General features: G+C 46.0%; 3 protein-coding genes across 5 annotated transcripts in view; 1 reads left to right on the top strand and 2 right to left on the bottom strand.

Annotated features, from left to right (window-relative positions):
• Nucleotides 1–644, bottom strand: part of NPTN (neuroplastin) — a 46027-nt gene extending 45383 nt beyond the window's left edge. The window contains exon 1 of one of the 3 annotated variants that reach the window (XM_033167412.1): nucleotides 308–644. In XM_033167412.1, coding sequence (XP_033023303.1) covers nucleotides 308–404 — 97 coding nt within the window. In that variant the 5' untranslated portion in view covers nucleotides 405–644. The remainder of the gene's footprint in view (nucleotides 1–307) is intronic. The other 2 variants (XM_033167411.1, XM_033167413.1) reach the window with 2 other exon arrangements.
• Nucleotides 645–15067: 14423 nt separating this feature from the next.
• Nucleotides 15068–27837, top strand: part of CD276 (CD276 molecule) — a 42958-nt gene continuing 30188 nt past the window's right edge. Inside the window, exon 1 of the mRNA XM_033167291.1 lies at nucleotides 15068–15233. The gene's annotated coding sequence lies outside the window, so the exon portion shown is untranslated. The remainder of the gene's footprint in view (nucleotides 15234–27837) is intronic.
• LOC117056917 (histone H2B 1/2/3/4/6-like) lies at nucleotides 24479–25719 on the bottom strand. The gene is made up of 2 exons (XM_033167612.1): nucleotides 25593–25719; nucleotides 24479–24702 (listed from the first exon to the last, which is right to left on the bottom strand). The coding sequence occupies exons 1-2, from the start codon at nucleotides 25717–25719 to the stop codon at nucleotides 24479–24481; spliced, it is 351 nt and encodes a 116-aa protein (XP_033023503.1).

Below are 27837 nucleotides of genomic sequence, written 5' to 3' on the forward strand. Positions count from 1 at the left end.
GTTAATCCAGTGGGCTGAGCGCAGCATTTGAACCCAGCTCCCGCAGGGAGGTGCTCCTCCCCTCCCCCTCCCTAGGCTCCTCACACACACACACACACACACACACCTGAAACGCCCCGCCCACCGCGCGACAACCTCCCACCCCTTGCGGCATCCCCCACCGCGGGACCAAGGCGCCCCCTCCCCCCCCCCGCCTGTCAATCACCGCCTCAGGCGGGCTTCGCTCTCTGGTTCGCTTCCCCCACCACTACCACCACCGCCGCCCCCACCCGCCCTCCCCTCACAGGCCCCGGCCGCCCTCTCTCACCGTTCTGCGCGCCGGCCGGCGTCGGAAAGAGGCTCCCCGCCGCGGCCAGGAGGAGGGAGAGAGCCGCGGGGAGCGGCCCGGAGCCCCGCAGCAGCATCCCGGTCCGCAAGCCGGCTGGGGAGAAGGAGGGCAAGGAAGGGAGGGAGGGAAGAAAGAGAGAGAATGAGAGGAGAGAGAGAGAGAGGAATGAAGGAGCGCGAGAGGCGGGGGGGGAGAGGGAGGGGGCGCTCAGGCAGCAGCAGCCGCTCGCTCGGTCTCCGCCGCCGCCGCCGGGCGAGGTTCCTTCTCCGCCGTCCTTCCCGTCGCCTTCGCCCGCTCGCCCGCTCCGCCTTTTTCCCTCCCTTTTCGCCTCAGCGCAGCGGAGCAGCTCCTTCTACCGCAGCGCCGGAACCTCGCGAGACTTGCGGCCCCACTTCTCGCGCGAGGAGGAGGAAGGAGGATGGAATCTGCAGGGGCTTGAGGGAAGCGTGTGGGCGGGGCGAGGGCGCGGAAGCTCCGCCTTCAGCCGCTTTTTTTTTTTTCCCCAAGGGGGCACGTGAAGAGGAGAAGGGAACCGGTTCTGGAGCAAGTGCAGAGCCGCCCGCCTCTAAAAATAGTGGGAGGGGGAAAAAACTGCAATAGGAATAAATGAGGAACTGGCCAGCCGCAGAAACGCCCGCGGACCTCATCCGGGGCTCTGCACAGATGCTCAGGAAAATCTGGCCCGAGGCAAATTGGCGTGAGATCATGTGAATGTATTTGCATACACGACTGGGAAATTAAGGTGGCGGAGGTGCTGCCCTGCCCTGCGCTTTGCGGTGCACCGCCCTGTAAGCAGACGCCTGTGTGTTTTAAATGGCTTATAATTATTGGGGAGAGGGGTCGGTTGGGAGGAAATCTGGGCTCCAACAAACCGAATTCGCTTCTGGATTTGTGGGGCGGGGGTGCATCTGACAGAGGCTTGAAGCAAAGGGTAATATTCTGTCTGACTCTCTCTCTCCCTCCCCCCCCACCACCCTCCAATTTCATGTATAGAGCTGCCTGAATTGGCAGTTGACTCTTTCTTCAGACAGCATTTTGCACTTTCAACCAGACAGCATTTTGCATAGGGGGCACAGTCTTCCAACATCTTTGCTGACCCCTTGTCATTGCCAATATCCGAGCCATTGCCACACTCTGCCTAATGGTGGGACTGGTTCTCCTGACTGGGGTGAACAGGAACCCTGTGTCTGAGCTTGGCCACATCAAGCTGCAGGTGAGGACTTGTTCAAGACAGCTTTGCTAAATAAATAAATATCATTGTGCAGCAAATAAGAATGTGTGTGCAATTGTGGAGACTACGCTCAGTGTTGGTTCTTGGTCTGGTCCAACAGGACTCTTAAATTCAAGGGGGAGAGGTAGGAAGTGGCCTCATATAAAGCATGATGTAGCAATCCCGTCTAGACCAGGGGTCAGCAAACTTTTTCAGCAGGGGGCCAGTCCGCTGTCCCTCAGACCTTGTGGGGGGCCAGACTATATTTTGTAGAAGAAGAAGAAAAAATGAACGAATTCCTATGCCCCACAAATAACCCAGAGATGCATTTTAAATAAATGGACACATTATACTCATGTAAAAACACGCTGATTCCTGGACTGTTCATGGGCCGGATTTAGAAGGCCATTGGGCCGGATCCAGCCCCTGGGCCTTAGTTTGCCTACCCATGGTCTAGGCGCACTTGGGACATGGATGACCGGAGAGGTTTGGTCTGGTGTCTGTAGGATAGGATGCAACTGGAGCACCAACAAAAGCTGCTGAAAAACAGACTTAAATCACCACCTGGACATTCAGTACAATTTCCACATCAAGGAGTGCCTCATGCTGCGTACATGATCCTTAAGGGCAGGGTGGTACATTTTAAGTTGGTTGGACAGCTGAAACTGGATTGGCAAACTCTCTAGTCAACAGCATGAGGACAGGTTGCATACAGCAGGTTCTGCTTTGTTTTGATGGCCTGTGAGGGTTCCCATCAACCTCTGCTACAGTTCAGTGACTGCATCCATACTAAATAAAGTTCTCTAAAAATAATATCCCTGCCCCTGGCTGGTAATTGTAGTCAGAGATGGCCCAACATTTTGGTAGATGAGGAAAAAAATAATCATCCAAATATTACGCTTGCTCATTATTTTGTGAAATTTTGGTTAGCTGCAAAAAAGGGATCTGTGAATCTTAAAATCTTAACACTAACCCAGCTGCCACCCTAGGGTGCTTAAATAACCCAATTTAAGTTCTGTGTCTCTAAATCTGTAGACTGCAGCTTGTCCCCTTCAATTTCTTCTCAGAAACAGCACACTCACTCAACCTGATTTGTTTGAGGGGTCTTGCACAATTTGCAGGAATGCAACTGAATTCCACTAAAAATAGCAATAGTTTGGAAGCCCCCCTAGAAGACTGACCTTCAATGCGTGGGTCAGGACCAGCTTGTGGGTCACAGCCTGATCTAAGCTGGGTCGCAGTGGGAGCTTTACCTCCATGCACATACGTGGTAAAAGATTACGAAATGGGTCCCGTAAAAATGCATTTTTTGGTTAAAAGTGAATTACAGCTCTGAAAGGGTTGAGGAAATGGTTTAAAATGGTGAGCAGTTAAAAAACACAGTTAAATATCAGATCAGGTATTAAAACTATTTTGAAGAATATTACAATCAACACTTGCATAAAGAAATAACATGTAACTTCCATGTGCCTTGTCTGAACAAAAATGTGTTAAGCAGGTACCAAAAATTGAAGGCACCTGGCAGATGTCAATATGCAGGGAGTTCCAAATAAAAAAAGATCAATTTCTTACCAATTGCTGACACTCATTATTTCCCCAGAATCTGTTCCCTGAAGCATACCACCCACCTGTGCCTATAACCAGCAACAAATGTTTTGTGAAGATGCTGAGATGGCCCAAATTACTTAGACTGAGGATGGTTGTCCTGAATAGTCTGCCTCTAGATTCATTTAATTAAAGAACCTTTTAATGAGGGTGAAAGAGGAGAGTGCAAAATATGGTCTGAAGCTCAACATCAAAAAAAATCATGGCAACTTGTCCCATCACCTCCTGGCAAATAGAAGGGGAAGAAATGGAGGCAGTGAGAGATTTTACTTTCTTGGGTTCCACGATCACTGCAGATGGTGACAGCAGTCACAAAATTAAAAGACGCCTGCTTCTTGGGAGGAAAGCAATGACAAACCTAGACAGCATCTTAAAAAGCAGAGACATCACCTTGCTGACAAAGGTCCGTGTAGTTAAAGCTATGGTTTTCCCAGTAGTAATGTATGGAAGTGAGAGCTGGACCATAAAGAAGACTGATAGCCGAAGAATTGATGCTTTTGAATTATGGTGGTGGAGGAGACTCTTGAGAGTCCCATGGACTGCAAACAGATCAAACTTATCCATCCTTAAAGAAATCAGGCCTGAGTGCTCACTGGAAGGACAGAACCTGAAGTTGAGGCTCCAGTACTTTGGCCACCTCATGAGAAGAGAAGACCCCCTAGAAAAGACCCTGATGTTGCGAAAGATGGAGGGCACAAGGAGAAGGGGACGACAGAGGATGAGATGGTTGGACAGTGTTCTCTGCGGGAGGCAGCGGAAAATAGGGGTGCCTGGCGTGGTTTGGTCCATGGGGTCACGAAGAGTCGGACACGACTGAACGACTGAAAAACAACAACAGATTCCTTTCTTTCTCAAGATTTTTTCTCTTGTTAGTTAATCCTCACCAGTTCTCCAGATGTCTGCAGAAACCATGTGGGAAACAGCAACCAAACAATAAACACCCATCGGTGTTTCTCATTCATGTTCCAGGCAGGGAAAATATATTTGGACCCTTCACAATGTATCTTGTAAGAATGTGGATGTACAGTTCTTCATAGCCACTTCCACATCTTCCTGCTGTTGGCTGCTTAACAGGAATTGCTCTCATTTCTAGATATTTATCAGCACTTGAAGAAAGCTCCTGCTAGGAGTTTGCCTGAAAAGATCTCCATCTGTTTTGTAGGAGCAGACCTGCAGACAGCGCAGCACAAATGATCCTATGGGGAAGAGCTCACAAATACTATAACATAGCCAGGTGCCTCCCAGCTTAAAATTAATAGATTAGATCTCTAAATTTCAGTGAGTCTGAGCAAAACTTACTTCGATACAACTCTTAGACTGCAGTTCAGTGCACTTACTAAGAGTAAATCCAATGGACACCAGTGGGTCTCATTTCTAAGTAAGCATGGCCTGGATTGCGATTTTAGTTAATTAATTATACTTGTGTTTTAGTTTAATTGGTTTATGGAGCAGTTCAATTTGCACACAAGGACAATAACAGGTTCACTGAAGAAAACCTAACACTCTGTCCTGCAGGTGACAGAGACCTGTTATAGTAGGTATATTGTTCAGCTGGTGGCCTTTACTGGGTGGGCTTCAGAGGGATTGGAATTCATTTCACAGAGTGGGGCAAAATACATTAGTGGAAACAGAATTGCACCTCACAGGCTCAATTTTGACACTTTCAGGATGCAACAGTAGGTGGCGCACAAAGACTTACTTGAATACATGATAGGATAGGACTGAACTTTTGAGAAGGACATATGGGTAAAATAATATTTTTTTAAAAAAACAACAACAACAGGGATGGGATATGTGAGAAGATAAAATGGGGCCATATCTGGAGACTCATTCCACTGGGGAAGGAAAACCATTCCGAAATGGAAGTACAGTATTACACCTCAATTATGCATATAGCCAGTGCTTTTTTTTTTTTTTTTTTAGGAAAAAAAAGTTGCAAGTACTGTACTCACCATGAAGTTGTTACAGTGAGTGCCACACTTAACATTTTTGGGCGGAGTGGGGGAAAGGTGCCGGTGCTGTGTACTCTTGAGTACCCTCAGAAAAAAGCACTGCAAATAGCCCATCTAAGATGATATAAAATCATTTGCTGAGTCTGAGAACATTTACTCTCCAAACCACCCTAGCCTAGACCCTTTCCCCTGAATTCACCATTGCTGTCATTGGTTCACTTACAGTTCCAGGGAATTCATCCAGAGCCTTTCTTAAATCATTGTATCCCCGTGTTTTATGTGTTATTCTCCCACATTGTTCTCTACCCTTCCCCACCCCTTCTGATTTTTAGGAAGTCTCTTTCTGCTATAAAACATCCTGTCCATTGTGGAACGGCAAGATGCTATGAGGGCTTTTAAGTGAACTATGCCTTGAAAACTGATAGCATTTTTGTTTGCACATTCAAATTGTTTGTTGCTGTGCAATAAGACCTGAATTGCCCCCTGATTGCCCCATACAGTACTGTATTTTGTTACCTTCTGTTCCCCAGGGAGTTGTTAAATCACTGGTTTCTTGCTATTTATCTCTCTCTCCTCATTATAGCAAATAAGAGGTAATTTAGCCCTAATCCCTCAGCCACAAAAAGCAATGAAATGGGCTGAATTTGCAAACAGGGAGTTTTCAGCCAGTACTGGAAAGGCACATTACTGAATGGAAGCTACTGTACTTGTGATTAGATATTGAAGAAGGATCTTGGGAAGTCCTATGAGCTTCTCAATAAGGTTGCCACATTGTTTTAGCAGGATTCCTAAATCTTTTTGGGGAAACCCTTGTCTCAGGGTAGAAGCTCTCAGGTTTGATCCCCAGCATCTCCAGGTATGACTCTTGCAGGAAACCCTGGAGAATTATTAACAGACAGTACTGAGCTAGAGGGACAAATGATTTGAATCAGCATAAGACAGCTTCCTGTTTTCCCATATCAGCAGTTCAAGAGGTATTCGTCCTCATCACTGCACCTCCATGCCACAGGATTCTTGACCACCTGTGTTTTTTTCTATGTCAAGAAGCTGTTAAAGGGGAGAGGGGAGCCAATGAATGAGGCATTTGCTGCTTGGATTCTCCTTACCTTTTGGTAAGCAAATTGGCCTGGCTGCTGCTTCCTTTCTTCCTCTCGCCCAAAAGGCCTGTTTTTCACAACAAAGCAATTATTTGACATAGGTAAAGGTAAAGGGACCCCTGACCATTAGGTCCAGTCGCAGACGACTCTGGGGTTGTGGCGTTCATCTCGCTTTATTGGCCGAGGGAGCCGGCGTACAGCTTCTGGGTCATGTGGCCAGCATGACTAAGCCGCTTCTGGTGAACCAGAGCAGCGCATGGAAACACCGTTTACCTTCCCGCTGGAGTGGTACCTATTTATCTACTTGCACTTTGACTTGCTTTCGAACTGCTAGGTGGGCAGGAGCAGGGACCGAGCAACGGGAGCTCGCCCTGTCACGGGATTCGACCCGCCGACCTTCTGATCGGCAAGCCCTAGGCTCTGTGGTTTAACTCACAGCGCCACCTGCATCCCATATAATATGCCTACATGTTCACAAATTCATGGATGCAGAGGGGAAATGCAATTCATGGTATTCAGGGGGCTAATGCAAAGCATGCATGCATAGGGGTAATGCAATTCACAACCAGGAAGAGGGGCCTCTCGCATGCTCAGCAGAAGGGGTGGGCAGTTCAGCAATTGCAGCTCACGGGGGCTATCTATGTCACCGAGCAGCTTCTGAACCACACAGCTGATTGCCTTTCCCTGCATCCTAACTGTACATCGATCTGTGATGGAACCAGCCAACCAGAAACGCCAATACTTTTGCTAAACGTTTTTAATTACAGTGAAATTAATACAATCAAGCAGCAGTATCCTTTGTATGAGGCGGCTGTTGCCAGCTGGTCAGTACTGTGGGTTTTAGCCAGCTAAGTTATGCTTGTGGCTTGATTAGTCAGTGGGTCTGCTCTGAGTAGGACTAACTTCGAATACCATCCTGAGATTCTAAGTTGTATCCTCCAGCACCCATTCAGTGGCTGACCACTTAAAGCTGGTGTGATGTCCCCAGGGTCCCTCAAAAGGTCCTGCCCCCAGGTAGTCTCTGACGTCAGTCCCTCTGTTACTCCACTGAATCCATACTTTCCCCAGAGTATCTGCTGTCATGACCTACACACTTAAACCAAAATAACCAAGATTTGTTCTGTGCCCTTTTCCTTTAAAGTTCTGGTTAGCAAATTCTTGGGCATTTCAAAGCTTCACTAGATTTATTACAGAGTTTCCAAAGTGCCACAAAGGTGTAATCCAGGGGTCGCCAACCTAAGACCCATGGGCCACAAGCGGCCCACGGGGCTCGTTTAACCGACCCACGTGCCACCCCCGAACCAAGCTTCTCACTCGGCAAGTCCCCGCATACTGTGCTAAACTGGCACAGCGCGGTGTGGGGACTCACTTTTGCAGCGCCGGAAATCACATCTACACAGACGCTGGAAATCGTGTCTGCGGAGACGCCGAAAATCACGTGCGTGATTCGGCCCACGGAGGGATCTCCGCTGGAGTGAACTGGCCCAGGGAAGGTAAACCTTGCCGACCCCCGGTGTCATCTATGCACGTTCAAATTTCCCATATTCTACCTTCCCATATTCAACTCTTATAGATTAATGTCTCCAAACTTTTCATCCTACACCACTTCTAAACTACAGGTAGGTAGCTGATTTGGTCTGCCATAGTCAAAACAAAATAAAAAATAAACAAATCCCTTCCAGTAGCACCTTAGAGCAGTGTTTTTCAACCACTGTTCTGCGGCACACTAGTGTGCCACGAGATGTTGCCTGGTGTGCCGTGGGAAAAATTGAAAAATTCAAGAGAATTACTTTATATATAGTCAATATAGGCACAGAGTTAACTTTTTTAACATTTTCTAATGGTGGTGTGCCTCGTGATTTTTTTCATGAAACAAGTGTGCCTTTGCCCAAAAAAGGTTGAAAAAAACTGCCTTAGAGACCAACTAAGTTTGTTCTTGGTATGAGCTTTCGTGTGCATGCACACGAAAGCTCATACCAAGAACAAACTTAGTTGGTCTCTAAGGTGCTACTGGAAGGGATTTGTTTATTTTTTATTTTGTTTTCACTTCTAAACTGTGACTCTATCTCAGACGTTCAGATTTCTGTCCCCACCCTACTAAATCATAATTGTATTCAGTTTTAATTCCTGCAGATCAGTGGTACAGTTCGCCACATAATTCTGAGCCACAACATGGTTTATTTTGCATACCCAAAGCATGGAGAAGATATTTACTGTCAGTGTCCTTATGGGATCTGAATAAATTGCTCCTGGTAAGATCTGAAATTAGACAGGAGGCATGCAAGAACAAGGCACTGCCTCCTCCTCCCTCTTCAACATCTCCACCCCGCTGAGATTCTGGGCTGTCTGTGGCTACTGCTGAATCAGGGCATCATGTGGTCTGCTTACAAATGAGCTTCAACATGTCTGCAGGGCTTCCTCCATTCCTTGCTCCTCCGCTCAGAAATGAGTCAGCAGCGAATGACTCAGATCCAAGATGCTTCAAAAGGAGCACATATCTTCCTCATGAATTTAATTCATAGTCTCAGCCACAGGCAGTTTTTTTTAAGGACTTGGCAGCAACTATACCTGTAGTTACATGGCTGCCATGAATGGCTTGGAACTGGGAAAGTTTCCTCCATGCTTTCTATCTTCTGCTCTTTTAATGTCAAGAAGTTTATAAATTCAGTTCTGGAAATGGAACATGGGCTGTTTGTTCCCTTTAGTTCATCTGTGTTGTTTTCCCACCACTCTCCCAGACCCAGATTCCTGACACAAGTGTTTCTTTACAACGCTCGGCCAAAACCATGGTTTAGCACAAATGCACAGGATCTTGGGGGGGATAAGACCACAGCCATTTTGCTCCTCCCCAGGTCCTTATAACCCACAAGGTTTATTCTTGGCTACAGATCATGGCTAAGAAGGAAGGGACTTCAACCACAAGAAGCCTGGGTTCAGAAGATGCTCTAAACCAAAGATTGACTTAGGCTTAGTTGCTGCAGTACATTGAACTAAAACAGGAGTCAGCAATGCGGGCATGCGCAGTCCATCCCGCTGGCGCTGCTGCTCCAGCGACAACCCGCCAAGCGAGCGCCGGCTCCTGGGGCTTCCTCGTCCCGATCGCGCAGGGCAGCCCCATAGCGGTGCCGGCGGCCAGACCCCGGATGGGCCGTGGGGTGGAGCGGCTTTGCTCTGTGGCTTGCTCAGGGCCCTCCGGTGGGGTGGGGCTGGCCTAAGTGTCACCTCCCCCTCCCCTGGAACCCAGAGCGGCGCTGGCGGGCGGACCCCAGTTGGGCCGTGGGGTTTCGCTCCGCAGCTTCCTCGGGTCCGCCAGCGGGGCGGGCCTGGCCCAAGTGTCACCCTCCTCCCCTGGAACCCGGGGCGGAGCGCCCCCACCGCCCCCCTCGTGATGCCCGTGCATGTGTGCCTGTGATTTTCAGTGTCTGCGTCTGTGCAGATGCAATTTTCGGCGCCGCAGAATTGAGTCCCCATGCCATGCTGGTTTAGCACAGTGTGTGAGCAGGTAACTCGGTTCGGGGGTGGCTCGTGGGCTGGTCAAACAACCTCCTTGGGCCGGTTCCGGCCCATGGGCCTTAGGTTGCTCACCCCTGAACTAAGAGGACTGGGAAAGAGCAAAGCCAGTTCCACTGTGATCCAGTGTGGTCACCTCCCCCTGGTATGCAAAGTCCTGGGTCCTGTTGCACTCACTGGTCCTGCTTGCCAGTTTCCCACAGGTTCCTGGTTGGCCACTGAGAGAACAGGATGCTATTAAGTAACTCCGTGGCAGGACTCTTCCAGCCAGCCCATCGCCTGATGCTGGAAGCCTTGTAAGAATCTGCTGCAGGAAAGGGACTGTGAGTAACACCATGGGAGGAACTTCTGCTTCAAGGGTGATGCCAACAGGGCGGTGGTTCTTCAGGGAAGCTGAGAGCTAGACGTAACTTGAGCCTTTGGCTAATTTGTAGCAGACACAGCAGCAGGATCCAGGGCCAAGGTGAAACTCCGTCCAGCTCCCCTTGTTAATTTTTTTTTTGCTGCTGCTAGGAAGTGTAATGTTGCTACATTTTTATATGCTGTTGCATTTACTTTATGGAGCTGTTTTATGACTGCTGTTATAACAACATTGTTCTTGCAACTGTTGATTTTGTGATGTATTGGTCTCAGTATTGTAAACCACTTTGAGCATTATGTATTGTGGAAAGGCGGCATACAAATAAAGAGGTGATGATGCAGAAGTTTGCTTAATCATGAAATGGGAGCCAGGTCATTCATTAAATACTGCAAAAAGCAATGTTGATGTTACAACCGTAGGGTTCCAAATGTTTTGTGCATTTTCTTTTTTACCGGTGTTCATATACCATGTGTCGGAATTGGTCCAAAATGAGAATTATCCCAGATTAATAATGCACACCACCACATTTGCTACAGTTTCCCATCATTCTGTAATGAATGAGCAATTAAGGGTGTAATCCGGTATCCACCTACTTACTTGAGAATAAGCTCCAGGCTTATTGTTTAGTAGATATGTATAAAATTGTGCTGCTAACCTGTAACAGTCATAGGCACCTCAGGTGCACTGATTTCCTTATTATTTACATTATCTGCATATAAAACTAAAAGGTTGTATTCGTTATTCAGCTAGACATAGGAAAACTAGTTTTCAAATGATCAGAATAGGGTGAGGGGAAACCAGCATTTAAATTATCCAACAACATGTTTTTATTTTTAAATGATAATGAGCAGGTCTTAATTTAAAAAATAATATTTATTAAGATTTTCCAATTTTAAACAAATTACAATACATGATTAAATTTTCCAAACTCCCCTTTCTCTCATCAAGGGGAGCAAAGCAAATCACACACCCCTCTCACTGGGGTATTTATCAATTCTTTCCCAATTTAACCAATTAGCCTGTACATATCAGGTCTTTTTAGACATAAAATGGAATCATGAATTGCAGTTGATTAATCTGCCTTAAGTATTGATTATGGCATTTCTGTGTGCTGCTCTGGTTCACCAGAAGCGGCTTAGTCATGCTGGCCACATGCGAGATGAGCGTCGCAGCCCCAGAGTCGTCCACGACTGGACCTAATGGCCAGGGGTCCCTTTACCTTTAAGTATTTATTATGCATTCTGCTATTTTATTTTTACTGCACAATATCACTTTCAGATTTACCACTGCTTTTTTCAAAAGTGCCATTGCCAGCCACACTTCAATTCTACATAGCTGAAAGTTTGGTGGAAGAACTCTAGAAGATGCTTGATTACAATCAAGTGGTTCAAATAATAATAACAACATTATCAAGTATTTTTTAATGTTAAAAACAGCTATTTAAAATAATAATAATAATAATAATAATAATAATAATAATAATAATAATTTATACCCCGCCCATCAAAAATAAATTAAATCAACTATCTGAAAACCAGATTGAAACATATGCTGACATTTCTACATTTCTGGCTAGACTTGTCTAAACAAGAATGTTTTTAGTGAGTACTGAAGAGTACAGCAAAGGCACCTGCCTGGTGTCAATAGGCAGGGAGTTCCAAAGTTCATGTGCTGCCACACTAAAAAGAAATGATTTCTTACAAATGCACAATGAGTATTATGTAGCACACAGTGCCAGTTCGACAGATCAAAAGTGCCAAGTGGGCAGGGGTAACGCGATCTTGCAGGTAAACTAGTCCCAAGCTGTTAAGGGATTTATATACTCATAAGAACACCTTGAATTTGACCCAGAAGCAAATCAGAGAGCAGTGCAGATCTCTGAGCAGAGGAGTTATATGCAGGCAGAATCTCACCTCTGCCAGCAATTGTGCTGCTGCAGCATTCTGAACCAACTGCAGCTTCCAAATCAAAGGGATAGTGCATAGATAGCCACAGTTTCCCCCACTTCCGTGAGCTGTGTTCCATTTCTGTTTAAATGATAGCAATTGGCTTTTCCCCAATACAGCGCTAGGTAGACATCCTGTCGGTGCAAGGATTTACACTTCTGCAAGGAGACTTTCCTTCTCTCCTCCCCCATGCATGCCCAGCACCATCCCCAGATCTACTCCGGAAGGTTGGGGGAAACCCCAGAACAGGTTGAGGGGTCGTGAAGAGAGGTGGAGAGTGCAGGAAAGTCCCATTGCAAAAGCAAAAATTATTGTGCTGATGGGACAGATACTTAGCACCGCATTCGATGCTAAACTTGCATCTATATATAAAAATCAGCACATGCCGTTTTTTTAATAGAAATGCGCATCTCCTTTTGTCGTCCTTTTTGCACAAGTGACCCTCCTGGGGTTCCAGCAGCTTTTCAAAGATGCTAGGCCTGATTTGGAGCCCATTGCAACGGGAGCCTACTATGGACTTTACTGTATGGGAATTGGAAAGCTACAACATTTGCCCGCTGGATTCCTAAAGCAATTCCCTTGGTTTATATAACACTTCTTGCTGGTCGGGAGACTTGCCAATGGGCGGGAGGCACGCAACAGAATCGCCCCAACAGGGATGGCTGGGAAAGTCTGCTCCCCTTCTGACTCATAGAGGCCCCATTGCTTTTAACATCTCTTGCGGGGGAAATTGTGGAGAGGATGCTTAACAGAGGGTCAGTGGCTCATTGGGAGCAGCATGGGCCATAAAACTGAAAATGGCTGGAGGAAAAGGCGAAACACACTGAATAATATTGAGCATTTGGAAAGTGATGCACAGAAAGCCCTATGTAATTGGGTCAATATGGCAGTTTTTGTAGCTGGTGCAAACAAATGCATAGGATATGGTGTGGAAGAAAGGGTTGCTGTACAGATTGGTAGGTTTAGGCATAAAGGGTCAAGTTCTTGAGTAAATGGCGGGCTTTTAATATATTATATATGTTAGTCGCTTATGACATAAAAAGGTCTCCAAAGAAAATGCTTTGGCTGCACAACTAGCAATAAACCCCCATCTCTGTAATCCACTAAAAAGCAAACAAACCTAGCGTTGAAAAGATGTCAGCGATGGTGCCAGGTGAACCTCACTGGGGAGAGAGTTCCACAAATGGGGAGCCACAATCTGGGACCTTCTGCATGGAGCCTTTTGCCACCCAAGCATTACAGTAGACTGGCCTTTTTGGCGAGCTTTGAGAAATGCTGTGTCTGAAATGCAATTTCTTTGAAATGCAAAGAGCTATCTGTGCAGTAGATGGCGATAGATAACGGGGCCAGTTTTGATTCTGCATAGGTCAACTGGCAAAGAGGGGAACCGCAGTCCAGCCAATGGGAGCCTCTGCAGGGAGGAATCCTTGTGAGATCATTTCAGAAAAAGGCCTTCCTTACTCACTCATCAGCAGGAGACAATAGCAGGCTATTTGTCTGCAGACCATGCTTCATGGTTACTTTCTGCAGCTGTTCCTAGGAGACAGATTTTTCAGCAACCTCCCTGTCCTCCCTTCCCAACTGAAAAAGAAAATAATCAAAGGCATGAATAGGGTGTTTCAAAATCAGATCATCGCAAAATAATTATTTTATTTTATTAAATTGTGCAGCACATTCAGTTCTACTGCTGGAATTATTACTCGTGTATTGAAGGTTGGGTCGGAGATTTGAACCTTGCAGCAATGCCACAAATATAGTCCACTGTGATTGTCTCTCTGTTGCAAATCAGGGAAGGGCCAATTTTGACAAATCATGAATTACAACAGCTCTGCAATTATCTGTTGGGGATAATTCAGACTGAAATCTGCAGGTGTCAAAAAATGTTATTTATGTATGCCACTACTGTGGCCCGTGTTTTGTTAGCTAAAAAATGGAAAATGAGCGAGGTCTCAGCCAAAGAAGAATGGCAACTTAAGTTGACAGAATACGCGCAGCTTGCAGACTTAACATACAAAATAAGACAACAAGAAGAACATACGTTTAGAGAAGATTGGAAAACGTTTACTGAATATATGGGAAATAACTGTGTGCAACTGAAAACGCTGGCAGCGTTAAGATAAATTCAACAGTGTAAATAAGTTTTGATGGATGTAATAATGGAATACTGAATGGTATAGTTTCTATAAAATATGCAGGGATTTATGATATGTAAAATGAACCATGGAAAGAGAAGGGAAGTCATGGATATGCATGTAAAAATGAGTACAGCATTTTAAATGTAAAACAGAAAACTTAATAAAAATTATATACAAAGATGAAGAAGACAACATTCCAGTTGTCCTATCACGGGGCACTACCAGGGCTGAATTTAGGTTTGATGAGGCCCTAAGCTACTGAAGGGTAATGGGGCCCTTTATATGTCCAGATGTCCTTTGTCAACAATAAATTGTCGCTGGTTTTTGTGTTGAATATATGCTATATGGTAATTTGTGGACCTAACAGGTATCTAAAGCCATTTGCACATGCAGAACGTAGGCACCCTATATATAGAAATGAGCAAACCAGTGATATTTTTGGGAGCAGGCTAGCAGGCGGGGCCCATTAGTTACATCATAGGAGCCTACACAACACAAAACACCGTTGCTGTATGTAGGTTCTATTTTATTTGTTTTTGTATCTTATAGTTTGGAAATGTACATCCAGGATTTTTTTCCTTTATTTTTTTGGGGGGGGCCCCCCAAGAGAGTGGGTCCCTAAACTATAGCTTGTTTAGCTTATACGTAAATCCGGCACTGGACACTCCGTGGCACCTTCCACCTTGCAGCGGGTTGGACTAGATGACCCCCCGGACCCCTTCCGATTCTAGGATTCCCTGATTCCATTTGCAGGGCAGCGGCCACATGGCGCTCCGGCCCCGAATCAACCCGGAAGCCAGGGGGGCTCTCGCTCCTCTCCCCGCCTCTCGCTCCCCAGGCTCGCTCCCGCGGTCTCCTCCTCCTCCTCCTTCCCCCGGCCGGGATCCGCGCACCGACCTCTGTCCGCCGGAGGGAGCTGGGGGGCGACGGGTAGGCGAGCGAGCGAGCGGGGAAGACGGTCCCGGGCCGGCGGCGAGACCCGCCCTGCGCCTCGGGCGCTGCACAACGGAGGGCGGAGGGCGAGCCGGAGAAACGGCGCGCCTTTGTCCAAAAGCGGAGTCGCTCCCGGGCAGGACGGACTCTGGCCGAGTAAGTGCCTGCTTGGCTATTGGTGTGAATGGGGGGTGGGAGCGGGGGAAGAGAGGGAGGGACACCCAGGCGAAAAGAAGCAGACAAACCGCCTTTCTTTCCTTCTTTCGGCCCCTCTTCCCTTCCTCCAAAAGCGTTGCCAGAAGGATCATGGATTCTTGGTGCTGCTGCAAAACTTTTCGTTTTTACTGGGCGTCTTCACTTGGACACGCACACGCTTACACTGAGTTGCCTTTTTTAAATGCTTTTAAAGATCTATCTATCTATTTATCATCTGTCTCTAATGTTACCCACAGGGGTGCCAACTTGAATAAAATATTGGGGTGGGGGAGAGAAGATAAGCCCAGCCCTATATACTGTAATCGATTAAAAGCGCACACTCCCATTGGAATGGCAATGCCCATTAAATTGGGGGGAGGCAAAAAATATTTTATGGGGGGGGGGCAAAGGGACATCGGCCGCTAGAAATTGGCTGAGAGAGAGGGGTGTGTGTGTACAATGTTACCCATACCCAGAGCATACCCATTGAAGTGAAGGAACCTGGTAAAGTTAGGTTCCTTGATTTCAATAGGTCTACTTTAGGCAGGTCTTAGATTGGATGCCAGCCAGATTACTTTACATATGCCATTTGCCAGCTGCTTAGGATACCTCTTTAAAAAGAAATCTGAGGCAGGATCTCTCAATGTTTTAAATAAACGGCTTTAATTATTTTGCTGCTTCTGCCTTGATAACAATACTGTACAGGACTGTTCCGCCTCAACTTTTTTTTTGTATCTTCTGACCAACAGTTGAGAATGGCCAATACAGAGGGCACTCCTATGCCTGTTTAAGTTAACCCTGTAGGATGCAGTGAGGTCTACTTCTGAGTAAAGTAGCACAGCATTGCCTTACAAGGCAAGGTGTGTGTGTGTTTATAGCTGTATTGTTCAGCCACCCCTCCCTTTGCAAGGCTAATAGCAACGTGTGTGAGTGGCGCTTTGAACAAGAAAGATCTACCTCTCTGCTCTGGTCAATTATTTTTTAACAAAATAAAATGGACCTGTGGCACACAGGGATTGACTGAAAACAAATGGTGGCAGTGCTGGTGAAAATATGGATTTGTGGTTTTGTGTTTGAACTATGAGTCCTTCCAGACAAGATGTTTGCTGACTGTTCATTTTTGTTCATGGGGAAGTTAGACGACATTCTATCATGCAATAGTAATCTCAGGCTTCCCAGAGCATCCCCCCCCATCTCATCACTTCCCTTATCACAGAAAATCTGATATATATATATGGAAGAAGGTTTGTTGTGCAAGAGCTCCAAATCAATTTTAATTGTGCAACCTGAATATTATTCTTTTTGGTAGGGTGGGGACCCTGCAGTCATGTAGTCCAAATGTTTCCTAAATTGTGGTACGGATGCCCCCAAGGGTATGCAAAAGGGTTTAAAATAGTACAGGGTATTTGCCCTAGTCTGGATAAAATAGTATTATTAAAACTACCCCCAAATTACCTTTGCTTGAGAAGGCGTGTGCAGGTAAGACTAAACCTTCAAAAGCCATACGTAACTGCCGCAAGTTTGGGAAACATTGCTGTAGCTCTTTGGATTTTCGAAACAGGCACCATCTGTTTCTGTATGGCAGGGATGTCCAACCGGTCGATCGCGATCTACTGGTCGATCGTGGGGTGTCCCTGGTTGATCCCGGTCGATCGCACAACAACTTGGATGAAGCTTCCCCCCAAAACAACTCTTGTCAACCCAATGGGTAGATTACTGCCAGTTGTTTTTTTTATAGTGGGAGTAGATCTCAGTCTCTTGAAAGTTGGACGTGCCTGCTGTATGGCATTTGCCAAGTTCTTCCCCATCCCCAGTTTGAGGATCTGAAACAAGTATGTCATCACTTCTTGGGGATGACTAAACAACTGCTCATCAGTAGTTCCCAAGCTTATATTTTTCCAGTTGCCGCTTGAAAATTGCTTAACGGTTTTCCTGCCTGTTGTAGCAATTGTAATGTGCTCTGCTAGATGATGTGGGATTTTCTAATTGTATTGCGTTTGCTTCTTCTATTTTGAACCCCACAGAATTTTGGATCACAGCACAATAAAAATACAGTATAGGAAACCAAAGAAGCAATAAGAATACAATTGAAAATCAGCATGAATATTCAGTCACAAATCCACAGAAATGCTGTGGACCACATGAAGGAAGCTCACAGGCCACTTGGTGGTTCATGGACCACAGTTTGGAAACCGCCGCTTTTAAAACCTTTTTGACATTAATCCCAACAGCCACGCACGCCCCTCAACTGTGTGCACTTATTTTTGCAACCCTGACAAAGCATGCAAATAAAAGCTGCGGCCATACATATAATTGTGTCTCAGTAATTTCTGCTGATTTCAGTACCGGTAATTTATTTTTGCATATATAGAGCATTATCACCCCACTCTTCAGCTGAAAAGGCTCCCAGAGTGGCTTGCAGAAGATCAGTAACATACAAGCTTTTCCTGCCCATAGGTTAGCGGTCTAAAAGCCACGACACAAAAGAAAAAAGGGATGGGGAGGGAAGAGGAAGATGAACAAACTCCAGTGGCAATTATTACATGGCAGTTCTTATAAAAAGCCAGCTTGGATGGAACAGTTCAGGGAGAAGGGAAGCCCCCCTTGGAATTGGTCCCCCTAGCCTACTTGGTGGAGTGAGCTTCCCATTTTTTCTTCCTGCTACGGACATGCAGAATGGCAGCTACCATTTTAGGTGTAGGGAAGGACTTTGAGCTCAGTGTTTAAGCACCCACTTCACATGCAGTCCTAGGTTAAATCTGTTTCCTCAATTCCAAGAAGAAAGTCCAGGTGTTGTGAAAGACTTGCTTTGGCCAAAATGATGGAAAAGATGTTGCTAACCAATACAGGGCTGCGTGAACAGCATGGCATATATAGGATAATAAATTAAGGATCAAATGCTAGTTTGGAGACCCTGCAATTTTAAAAGGCCAAGGGGGTGACCACCTGTGCAATGGGTGGATGAATAATAATAATAATAATAATAATAATAATAATAATAATAATATATTTATACCCTGCCCTTCTGGTTGGGTTTCCCCAGCCACTCTGGGCGGCTCCCAACAGAATTAAAGCACAATAAAACATCGGTCATTAAAAAGTTCCCTAAACAGGGCTGCCTTCAGATGTCTTCTCTAAAAGTCAGATACAGTGGTACCTCTGGTTACGAACGGGATCCATTCCGGAGCTCCGTTCGTAACCTGTGACATTCGTATCATGAAGTGCCACGTCTGCGCATGTGCGTGACGCGATTCGGTGCTTCTGTGCATGCGTGTGACGTCACTGCATGCTTCTGCGCATGCGCAATGCGGCGAACCTGGAAGTAACCCATTCTGTTATTTCTGGGTTGCCGTGGTGCGTATCCCGAATGTACGCATCCTGCATCTTACGTAACATGAGGTATGACTGTAGTTGTTTATTTCCTTGGCATCTGATGGGAGGGCGTTCCACAGGGCAGGCGCCGCTTGTTTGCAACAAGCAAACAACAGAGAATGCCGGAGAGAATTTGAAGAGACATCTACTCAAAGATGGACGTGAAACACTGTGGAAGAGGAATAAATGTGCTTCCTACATCTGTAACAGAGCCAGTGTTGCATAGTGGCTCGGTCAGTCTTCCCCATTCTGGTACCTTGCAAGTATTGTTGGACTTCCATCAGACCCAGCCAACAAGATCACTGGTCATGGATGATGGGATTTGCAGTTGGAAACATCTGAAGGTACCCGAAGGAGGAAACCTGGGCTAGCAAGTGTATTGATGAGAATGGTGCTGCAGGCGACAGATCTCGAGAACTGGGTACCACTTTGGGCAGCCTTTCTCAACCTTGGGTCCCCAGATGTTGTTGGACTACAACTCCCATCATCCCTAGGTAGCAGGACTAGTGGTCAGGGATGATGGGAGTTGTAGTCCAACAACACCTGGGGACCCAAGGTTGAGAAAGGCTGACTTTGGGGGATGTTTCAGATGTCAGCCAATTTAAGCGCTCTGTTGCTGACTAATGCAAGAGGCTGTACTGTTGGGAACCACAAGAGCCGGTTTGGGACCACCCCAGCCCAGCCTACAGAGGAGACCAACCAGCTCTTCACTTGGTTACAGTGATGAACATCCTCCCGCCCCCATTCAATTACTGTTAGAAGCATCATATTGCTTTAGTGTTTTGGAGAATCGGGCCTCGTGAGTGTAGTGTTGCCTGGAAGATGCAGGTGGTTGCAGCAGTGCTGGGAAGTTTTAATTGTGGCCCTGGGCTTTCAGCCAGAGTAGTGGTGTTCCAGGATGACTGATGCTCAGGGCAAGTCAACATTAAATTGTAGATGTTCTAGAAACAGTCTCCCCTCCCCTCCCGCTTTCATAAAATGCCTTATACAAAGTCAGACCTCTACTCCACACCGTGGCTTAAGAACATTAGGGCCAAATTCAGCCCCCCCCATCTTCTCTGTCTGGACCTCTGATTAGGATACACATTTCACCCTGAGAAATTTTGCCGGGTGAGTGGCGGGAGGGGCTGGGGAGTATCACCTCCTCCCCTGGAACCCAGGGCAAACCGCCCCCTACGCCCCGCCCTTCCTACGCCACTGCTCACAACCAACGTAGGTATCATTCGGGTCCTTGGGCTAATGCCCTTCAAGAGCCCAGCAATTGCCTTCTCCTTCAGCCGTTTCTGTGCCCTGTCATTTTCTCACATTTCCAAGGCAAAATCGATGTGTTACTTTTCCAACAGGTTGCATCCCTGTTTGTTTGCCTGAAGGGTCTGAAGCACACACGCACAGATTCGTTCTCTCCTTGTAGCTTTCAGTAGAAGCCTCCAGCAATAACTTCTTCCTCCTTTAAAAGGTTTTATTGACTACTTAAACCAGTACAATAACATCAAAATTTCCTGGCAATAGGAAGGTGAAATCTATGTACATATTGAATATCAACATATTATTAGAAAGTAATAGAAGACCAAATTGGATGTAACAAGACCTGTGTGAGAAAAAGGGTTAAGATAAAGAAACAAAGAGTGTAAACGGAAGTCAAGCTTATGTAATTGCGTATTGTATTGTAATAATGTTGTAAGTTGTAACCTTAATCTAGACTTTTTACTTTTTTTTCTTTTTCTTTTTTCCTTTTCCCAATTTTTCCTTCCCCTCCCCCTTTTTTCTATTTCCTTTCTATCCTTTTTCCGTTTGTCCTCTGACCCCCCCTTTTAGGATTAGTTCTCCTTTTTAAATACCGTCAAATTATGTGCGGGTTGTATCTTTTTCTTTATGTGTGCTTTGAAATTATTGTGTATTCTGTCGAGTTCTGTGTATGTGTGTATGATTTTGTTGTTTAATAAATAAAAAAATATATAAAAAACCAAAAAGACCTAAGACCAGCTCTTGGAGTTAGGTAATACGCCGTGTTGTAATTTTATATAGTTGAATTGAATTCCTCACACCCCTCTGCTTTATGACCAGTTCTAGGAGAGCTTGCTGCCCTTTCCTTAGCCAACCCTGTTGTGTTGTCTGTAGAGTAACCTACCGTATATACTCGAGTATAAGTCGACCCAAATATAAGCCGAAGCATCTAATTTCCCTACAAAAATGTGGGAAAGCTTATTGACTCAAGTATAAGCCGGTTCACCTTTGCTGCTGTGGTAGAGGAGGAACGAGCGGCCCAAAGCAGCCCTTCGGGCTGCTCCTTCCTCTTCCTCCTTTGCTGCTGTAGAGCTCACCCTGTCGCAGGGTTTCGAACCGCCATTCTTCTGATCAGCAAGCCCTAGGGCTCTGTGGTTTAACTCACAGCGCAATGTTCCCTTGTGTTATACAGAGAAGGCTGGGATCCTGTCCTGTTTAAGCAGGAGCCAGGGAAAGTGAGCACCTGTGGGGTTTTAATACTTCCTTAACTGATAGGCTTTCTGCCTTCTGGGGTCTAAATTTTGCATTTATGTGAGCAGTTCAGGAATGGAACAAGCTGCCTGGGGAGAGTAAAGAACCACCGTTCTTGTACACTTCTTAAGGAATGGTTGACTTGAGTATAAGCCGAGGGCAGCTTTTAAAGCACAAAAAGTGTGCTGAAAAACTAGGCTTATACTCAAGTATATACGGTATCTAGTGTGTTGGGGGCATGGAGATGACTTCATCCAGTAACCCTCAAGCATCTCAGACTTGACAATTACAGTGGTGTGTTGGCGAGGAAAGGCAAAACCAGGAGAACTCTTGGAGGAAGAGGCTGCATCATCCTATGGCTTAAAATACAAACACAGACAAGCTTTTATAAATAGATAGTTCCAGGGTTTATATAAAAATAAATACACCCGCTGCAATGAGAATCATAATTAGAGTGCCAGGAATCTGTGGGGAAAGGGCAGTGGCTAGAATTAGGCAAGTCTTTGATAGTTGTCTGTGTTTTGTAGAATGTCCTAGGTATCTTCCCAGACATGTTTGAAGCAGTATGGGGACACCTAGACCAAGTTTTTGACTTACCAGCCGAGGATTTTCCATACAAGCTGCCCCAAACTAACTAAACACCACCAATTTATATATACAGGTGAAACTCGAAAAATTAGAATATCATGGAAAGGTTCATTTCTTTCAGTAATTCAACTTAAAAGGTGAAACTAATATATGAGATAGACTCATGACATGCAAAGCGAGATATGTCAAGCCTTTATTTGTTATAATTGTGATGATTATGGCGTACAGATGATGAGAACCCCAAATTAAAAATTTCAACTTTGGAGTTTTCATCAGCTGTGTGCCATAATCATCACAATAATAACAAGCAAAGGCTTGACATATCTCGCTTTGCATGTCATGAGTCTATCTCATATATTAAACTCCAGTAGCTAATGTAAACAATTGCTTACATAAATGGACTTTTCTACGATATTCTAATTTTTCGAGTTTCACCTGTATATATAACCTGCCCATCTGGCTGGGCTACCCCAGCCACTATGGGTAGCTTCCAACAAAATATAAAGGAACAAAGGTAAAGAGGTAAAGGGACCCCTGACAGTTAAGTCGAGTCACGAACAACTCTGGGGATCTCGCTTTACTGGCCAAGGGAGCTGGCGTTTGTTCCGTAGACAGTTTTTCCGGGTCATGTGGCCAGCATGACTAAGCCGCTTCTGGCACAATGAAACACTGACACCAGAGCAGCGCAAGGAAACGCCATTTACCTTCCCGCTGGAGCTGTACTTATTTATCTATTTGCACTGGCATGCTTTCAAACTGCTAGGTTGGCAGAAACTGGGACCGAGCAACGGGAGCTCACCTCATCATGGGGATTCGAACCGCTGACCTTTCTGATCAGCAAGCCCAGGGCTCAGTGCTTTAGACCACAGCGCCCCCCGCGTCCCTAAAGGAACAAAACAAAGCATCAAACATTTAAAGCTTCCCTCTACAGGGCTGCTTTCAGATGTCTTCTAAAGGTTGTATAGTTACGTCCTCGACATCTGATGGGAGGGTGTTCCATAAGGTGGGTGCCACTACTAAGAAGGCCCTCTGCCTGCTTCCCTGTAACCTCACAGCGAGGGAACTGCCAGAAGGCCCTCGGTGCTGGACCTCAGTGTCTGGGCTGAATGACGGGGGTGGAGACACTCCTTCAGGTATACAGGGCTGAGGCTGTTTAGGGCTTTAAACATCAGCACCAACACTTTGAATTGTGCTCGGAAACATACATTAAAGAACCATGGCTTTCCCCTGAAGAATCCTGGGAGCTGTAGTTTGTTAAGGGTGCTGAGACCCTCCTCAGAGACCCTCCTCAGAGATCTATAATTCCAGAGTTGCTTGTAAAGAGGTATTGATTGTTAAACCTCTTGGAATTGAATCTGTTTGGTCACTCTTTGGTTATTTAGCACATTTATATTTCACATTTCTTATGTGAATAATAAGTCTCTTAATAAGTCACTTCCTGTTCTCTGGGGTGGAGTCTTTAATGGCCTCTTTCATTTGCATTAGCCCCGCTTTCCTGTTTATTCAAAACACACACAGAGAAATGTTTAGATATAAAATCAGAGGAACTCAGTAATTAAGGGCAGTAATTAACTCAGTATTCCAAGGGGAATAAGAACTGCCCAATTAAGAGGCAATTAATTGGTAATACCATTGCTGCTCTGAAGAGAATACAGTTAGTGACAGAATAAACCAGTGGAGGAAGTTTCTAATTAATAGTGCAGAGGACCTTTCATGGCAGAATAATCTCAAGGAAGAAGCTTATAATTAATGGTGTAGGAGACCTTTGAATGGAATTTGCCTCAAAGTCAACATCATGGCGGATCTTGCCATGGAGGTGAGCAGTCATGGAGATTGTAGCTATATTACGTTTTATGAGGATCTGCTGTGTTAATTCTGTTTCCAGTTGGCAATATGGGCTCTTGGGCTGAAAGCAACATTGACCACCTTTCTTAGGTTTTAACATAATACCATCTAGATTTCTTGAGGGGAAAGATACCAGAATATACAGGGTGAGTCCTTTAAAAGAGGCCCCATGGATACAGAATACACATGTTCCACAGGGCCTCTTTTAAAAGACTCACCCTGTACATTGTAATTTAAAGTTGCATACCTCTGGCTCTGCTTAAGATGAAAATTTTGTCTGATGCATTACTTCTTCTTTTTTATGTCCTGTTAATGTGCATGTTTACATAGCCCTGATTACTGGTTTGTATTAGCAAGTAAATTAATGATTTATTGGTTGAATGACAACAAGTATGCTATTTGAGGCAACAGCTTCCACAATTTCTGGCATAGATGTTTAATGAAAGCCATACTCTTGATTTGCCATCTGGATCAACTCAGAGAATAAACTTGGGATTTTCTGTATTGGAAATACATCTAAAAAAGAAAAATGTTTTAAGATTTCTGTTACTGTATACATTCTGTTTACGATTTTTATTCTGTTTGTTGTAGTTCGGGGCTAAAGCAGCTCAAATTGATTGACATCCTATGCCCTTTTAAAATGTGGGGTCTTTTTGGGAGGGGTTGTTGTTCTTATGTTGATTATATATTTTGTGGTTTTATATTTTGATTTTGTTCTGTGAACAGCCCTAAGACCTCTGGGTATAGGGCAGTATATAAATTCAAATAATAATAATAATAATAATAATAATAATAATAATAATAATAATTCAAACCAAATTGCTATAATATAAGATACAAGATTTCTTTATTGTCATTGTGCAAGTGCAATGAAATTGGATGCCATCCCATAAAAACAAAATAAGTGGAGTAGTTCTTTTCCAAGTTCACTTGTAGCTGGTGTACTTGGTGACGGCCTTGGTGCACAGCAGCAGGAGCACAACAGTCTGGATCTCCCGGGAAGTGATAGTGGGTCGCTTGTTGTAATGGGCCAGGCGGAAAGACTCAGCAGCGATGCGCTCGAAGATGTTGCTGACGAAGGAGTGCATGATGCTCATGGACTTCGATGAGATGCCCTTGTCTGGGTGGACCTGCTTGAGCACCTTGTAGACACAGATGCGCTTGAAGATGTCGCTGACGAAGGAGTTCTTAGATATACAGTGGTACCTCGCAAGACGAAATTAATTCGTTCCGCAAGACTTTTCGTCTTGCGGAAATTTCGTCTTGCGAGGCACCGTTTCCCATAGGAACGCATTAAAATTTAATTAATGCGTTCCTATGGGGAAAAAGTCAGGGAGCGCCGGTCGGAAGGGGCGCCGGCCGGCACCGGAGCCGCGCGGCGCCGCATTTTAAGGCTGCAGCGAGCGAACTGTTCGCCCGCTGCAGCTTTAAAATGCGCCGTAGCTAAAAAGGCTTACCTTTTGGCTCCGGTGGGGGGGGTTTCCGAGTCGCGTCCGCCATTTTGGATCGACTCAGACATGCGCAGTCGATCCAAAATGGCGGACGCGACGCGGAAAACACCCCCCCACCGGAGCCAAAAGGTAAGCCGCGCCCCTCCCGACCGGCACGGCGCCGCGTTTTAAGGCTCCGGCGAGGGCTGCAGCTTTAAAACGCGGCGTCGCGCCGCAGCTAAAAAGGCTTACCTTTTGGCTCCGGTGGTGGTGGGGGTGTTTTCTGCGTCGCGTCCGCCATTTTGGATCGACTCAGACATGCGCAGTCAATCCAAAATGGCGGGCGCGACGCGGAAAACACCCCCCCACACACCGGAGCCAAAAGGTAAGCCTTTTTAGCTATGGCGCGATGCCGCGTTTTAAAGCTGCAGCGCTCACTGCAGCCTTAAAACGCGGCTCCGGCGGCTCACAGTGGTACCTCGCCAGACGAATTCGTCTTGCGAAAAACAGCCATAGACGAATTCGTCTCGCGAGTCAACTAAAAACTCGCAAAACCCTTTCGTTTTGCAAGTTTTTCGTTGTGCGAGGCATTCGTCTTGCGGGGTACCACTGTAGATGGAGTAGCTTTCCTTCCTGCTCTTCTTGCGTTTCTTGTCGCCCTTCTTCTGGGTCTTGGTGAAGCCTTCTTCGGCCCAGGTTGACCTTGTCTCTTTTACAATACTGGGAAGGGCATTCATGCTTAACTGTGCGTTTTCAGATATGGGAGCGCTCTGAGACATTACAGGAAAAAAAGAAACTGTCATCTTGTGTGATGGTAGGATTTGTGTGGCTGCTGACCACCCTGACTGGTCTGTGGTTGAGTCACAGAATCACAGAATTCTAGAGTTGGAACGACCCCAAGAGGAATCCCAACTAAAGAGTCCCTGACAGATGGCCATACAACCTCAGTTTAAAACCCCCAAGGAAGGAGAGTCCACCACCTCCCAAGGGAGACGGTTCTACTGTCCAACAGCTCTTACTGTCAGAAAAGTTCTTCCCGATGTTTAGCCAGAATCTCCTTTCTTGTCATTTGAGTCCATTGCTTCAGGTCCCAGCCTCCAAAGCAGGAGAAAACGAGCTTGCTTTTCCATGTGACAGCCCTTTAGATATTTGGCTATCCGATCTCCTCTTAGTCTTCTTTTTTCCAGGGTAAACATACCCAACTTCCTCAACCAATTTCTCATAAGGCTTGGTTTCCAGACCCTTGATAACCCTGGCCATCCTCCCATGTAAATGTTCTGGCTTGTCAACAATCTTCTTAGATTGTGGCACCCAGAACTGGACACAGGACTCCAGGTGTGGTCTGACCAAGATGGAATAGATAGGTACTATGTAATTCTCTTGATCTGGATACTAGACATCTGTTGATTAGACTCCTAGAACCTTTTCACATGCACTACTGTCAAGCCAGGGTTTCCTCACCCTATATTTGTGCATCTGATTTTTCCTTTGTAAGTATATAACACAGGCATAGGCAAACTCGGCCCTCCAGATTTTTTGGGACTACAATTCCCATCATCCCTGACCACTGGTCCTGTTAGCTAGGGATCATGGGAGTTGTAGTCCCAAAGCATCTGGAGGGCCGATTTTGCCTATGCCTGATACAACCTTTGTCCCGACTGAAATTCATTTTGTTAGTTTGGGCCCAGTTCTCCATTCTGTTAAGGTGGACTTGAATCCCGATTCTATTTTCTGAGGCATTAACTATCGGTACCTCTCCTAGTTTGGTGCCATCCACAAATTTGATTAGTGTGTTACAAAAAAAGCATTACAACCTAAATATCCATAGAGCCAGTGCAATAGAATGGTTATTGAAGTGTCAGACTGGGACCTGGGAGACCAGGGTTCAGATCCCCACTCAGTTATGAAGCTCACTGGGGGTCCTTGGGCTAGTCACTGCCTGTGCTGGCCCCAAGGGTTTGTCCGTGAAGCGAGGTCCAAGTCCAGTCCTGGGTCTAGGGGTCCAAAGGAGGTCAGTCCGGTGGGGAGCGAGGCAGGAAGCAGGTCAAGGTCCAAGGCAGGTGCAGGCACAAGGTTGCAGGTTGAGCACACGCTTGCAACTAAGTTGCTCACGCAACTTGGGTTGAGTCTGGCTGGCTTTTATCTGGCCCTATGCTTAGGGCGGCCCCGATCCTCCGGAGACTCGCCTCTTCTCCGGGCCTGGAGGCGAGCACTCCTCCTGAAAGCACTTAGCTCCCTTCGCCTCTCTGTCCTGAGCCTCTGCAGCTCAGGAGAGGCTGGTGGGTTACTGGACCCAGGGGATGCCTCAGCTTCCTCTGAAGAGGCTGGGAGTGGAGCACCTGCAGGCAATGGGTCCTCCCTCCCATCAGGAGCCAGAGCAGACTCTGCTGATGCCTGCACCTGGGGATCCAGCACAGGTGGGGATCCTTCAGGCTCAAGCCCTGGCCCCGGCTCAGCTGCTTCTGGAGGCGGGGAATCCTGTGCAGGCTGGGATCCCTCAGGTTCAGCATCAGAGTCTGACTCCCAGGCCATCACACTGCCTCTCAGCCTAACCTACCTCACAGGTTTGTTGTGGGGATTACATGAGGAAGGGGGGGGGAACCAGGTGCGACACCTTGAGCACCTTGGAGAAAAAAAAAAGGTGGGCTATAAATGCCACAAATAAATGGATAAGAAAATGCACATTAAAACAGTCCCTTTGGTCAGCCACACTGAGTGTCCTTTGCAAATTGCACAGAACTGGTAGGTAGGTAGTTTATTTTGGCCATTTGGCCCATATCACATAGCAAAAACACATTCATCATAATACACGCAAAATAAAACAATTTAACAAATTTACACAATACAGTACAAAA

Source organism: Lacerta agilis, chromosome 13 (genome assembly GCF_009819535.1).
Source record: "Lacerta agilis isolate rLacAgi1 chromosome 13, rLacAgi1.pri, whole genome shotgun sequence".
NCBI lineage: Eukaryota > Metazoa > Chordata > Lepidosauria > Squamata > Lacertidae > Lacerta > Lacerta agilis.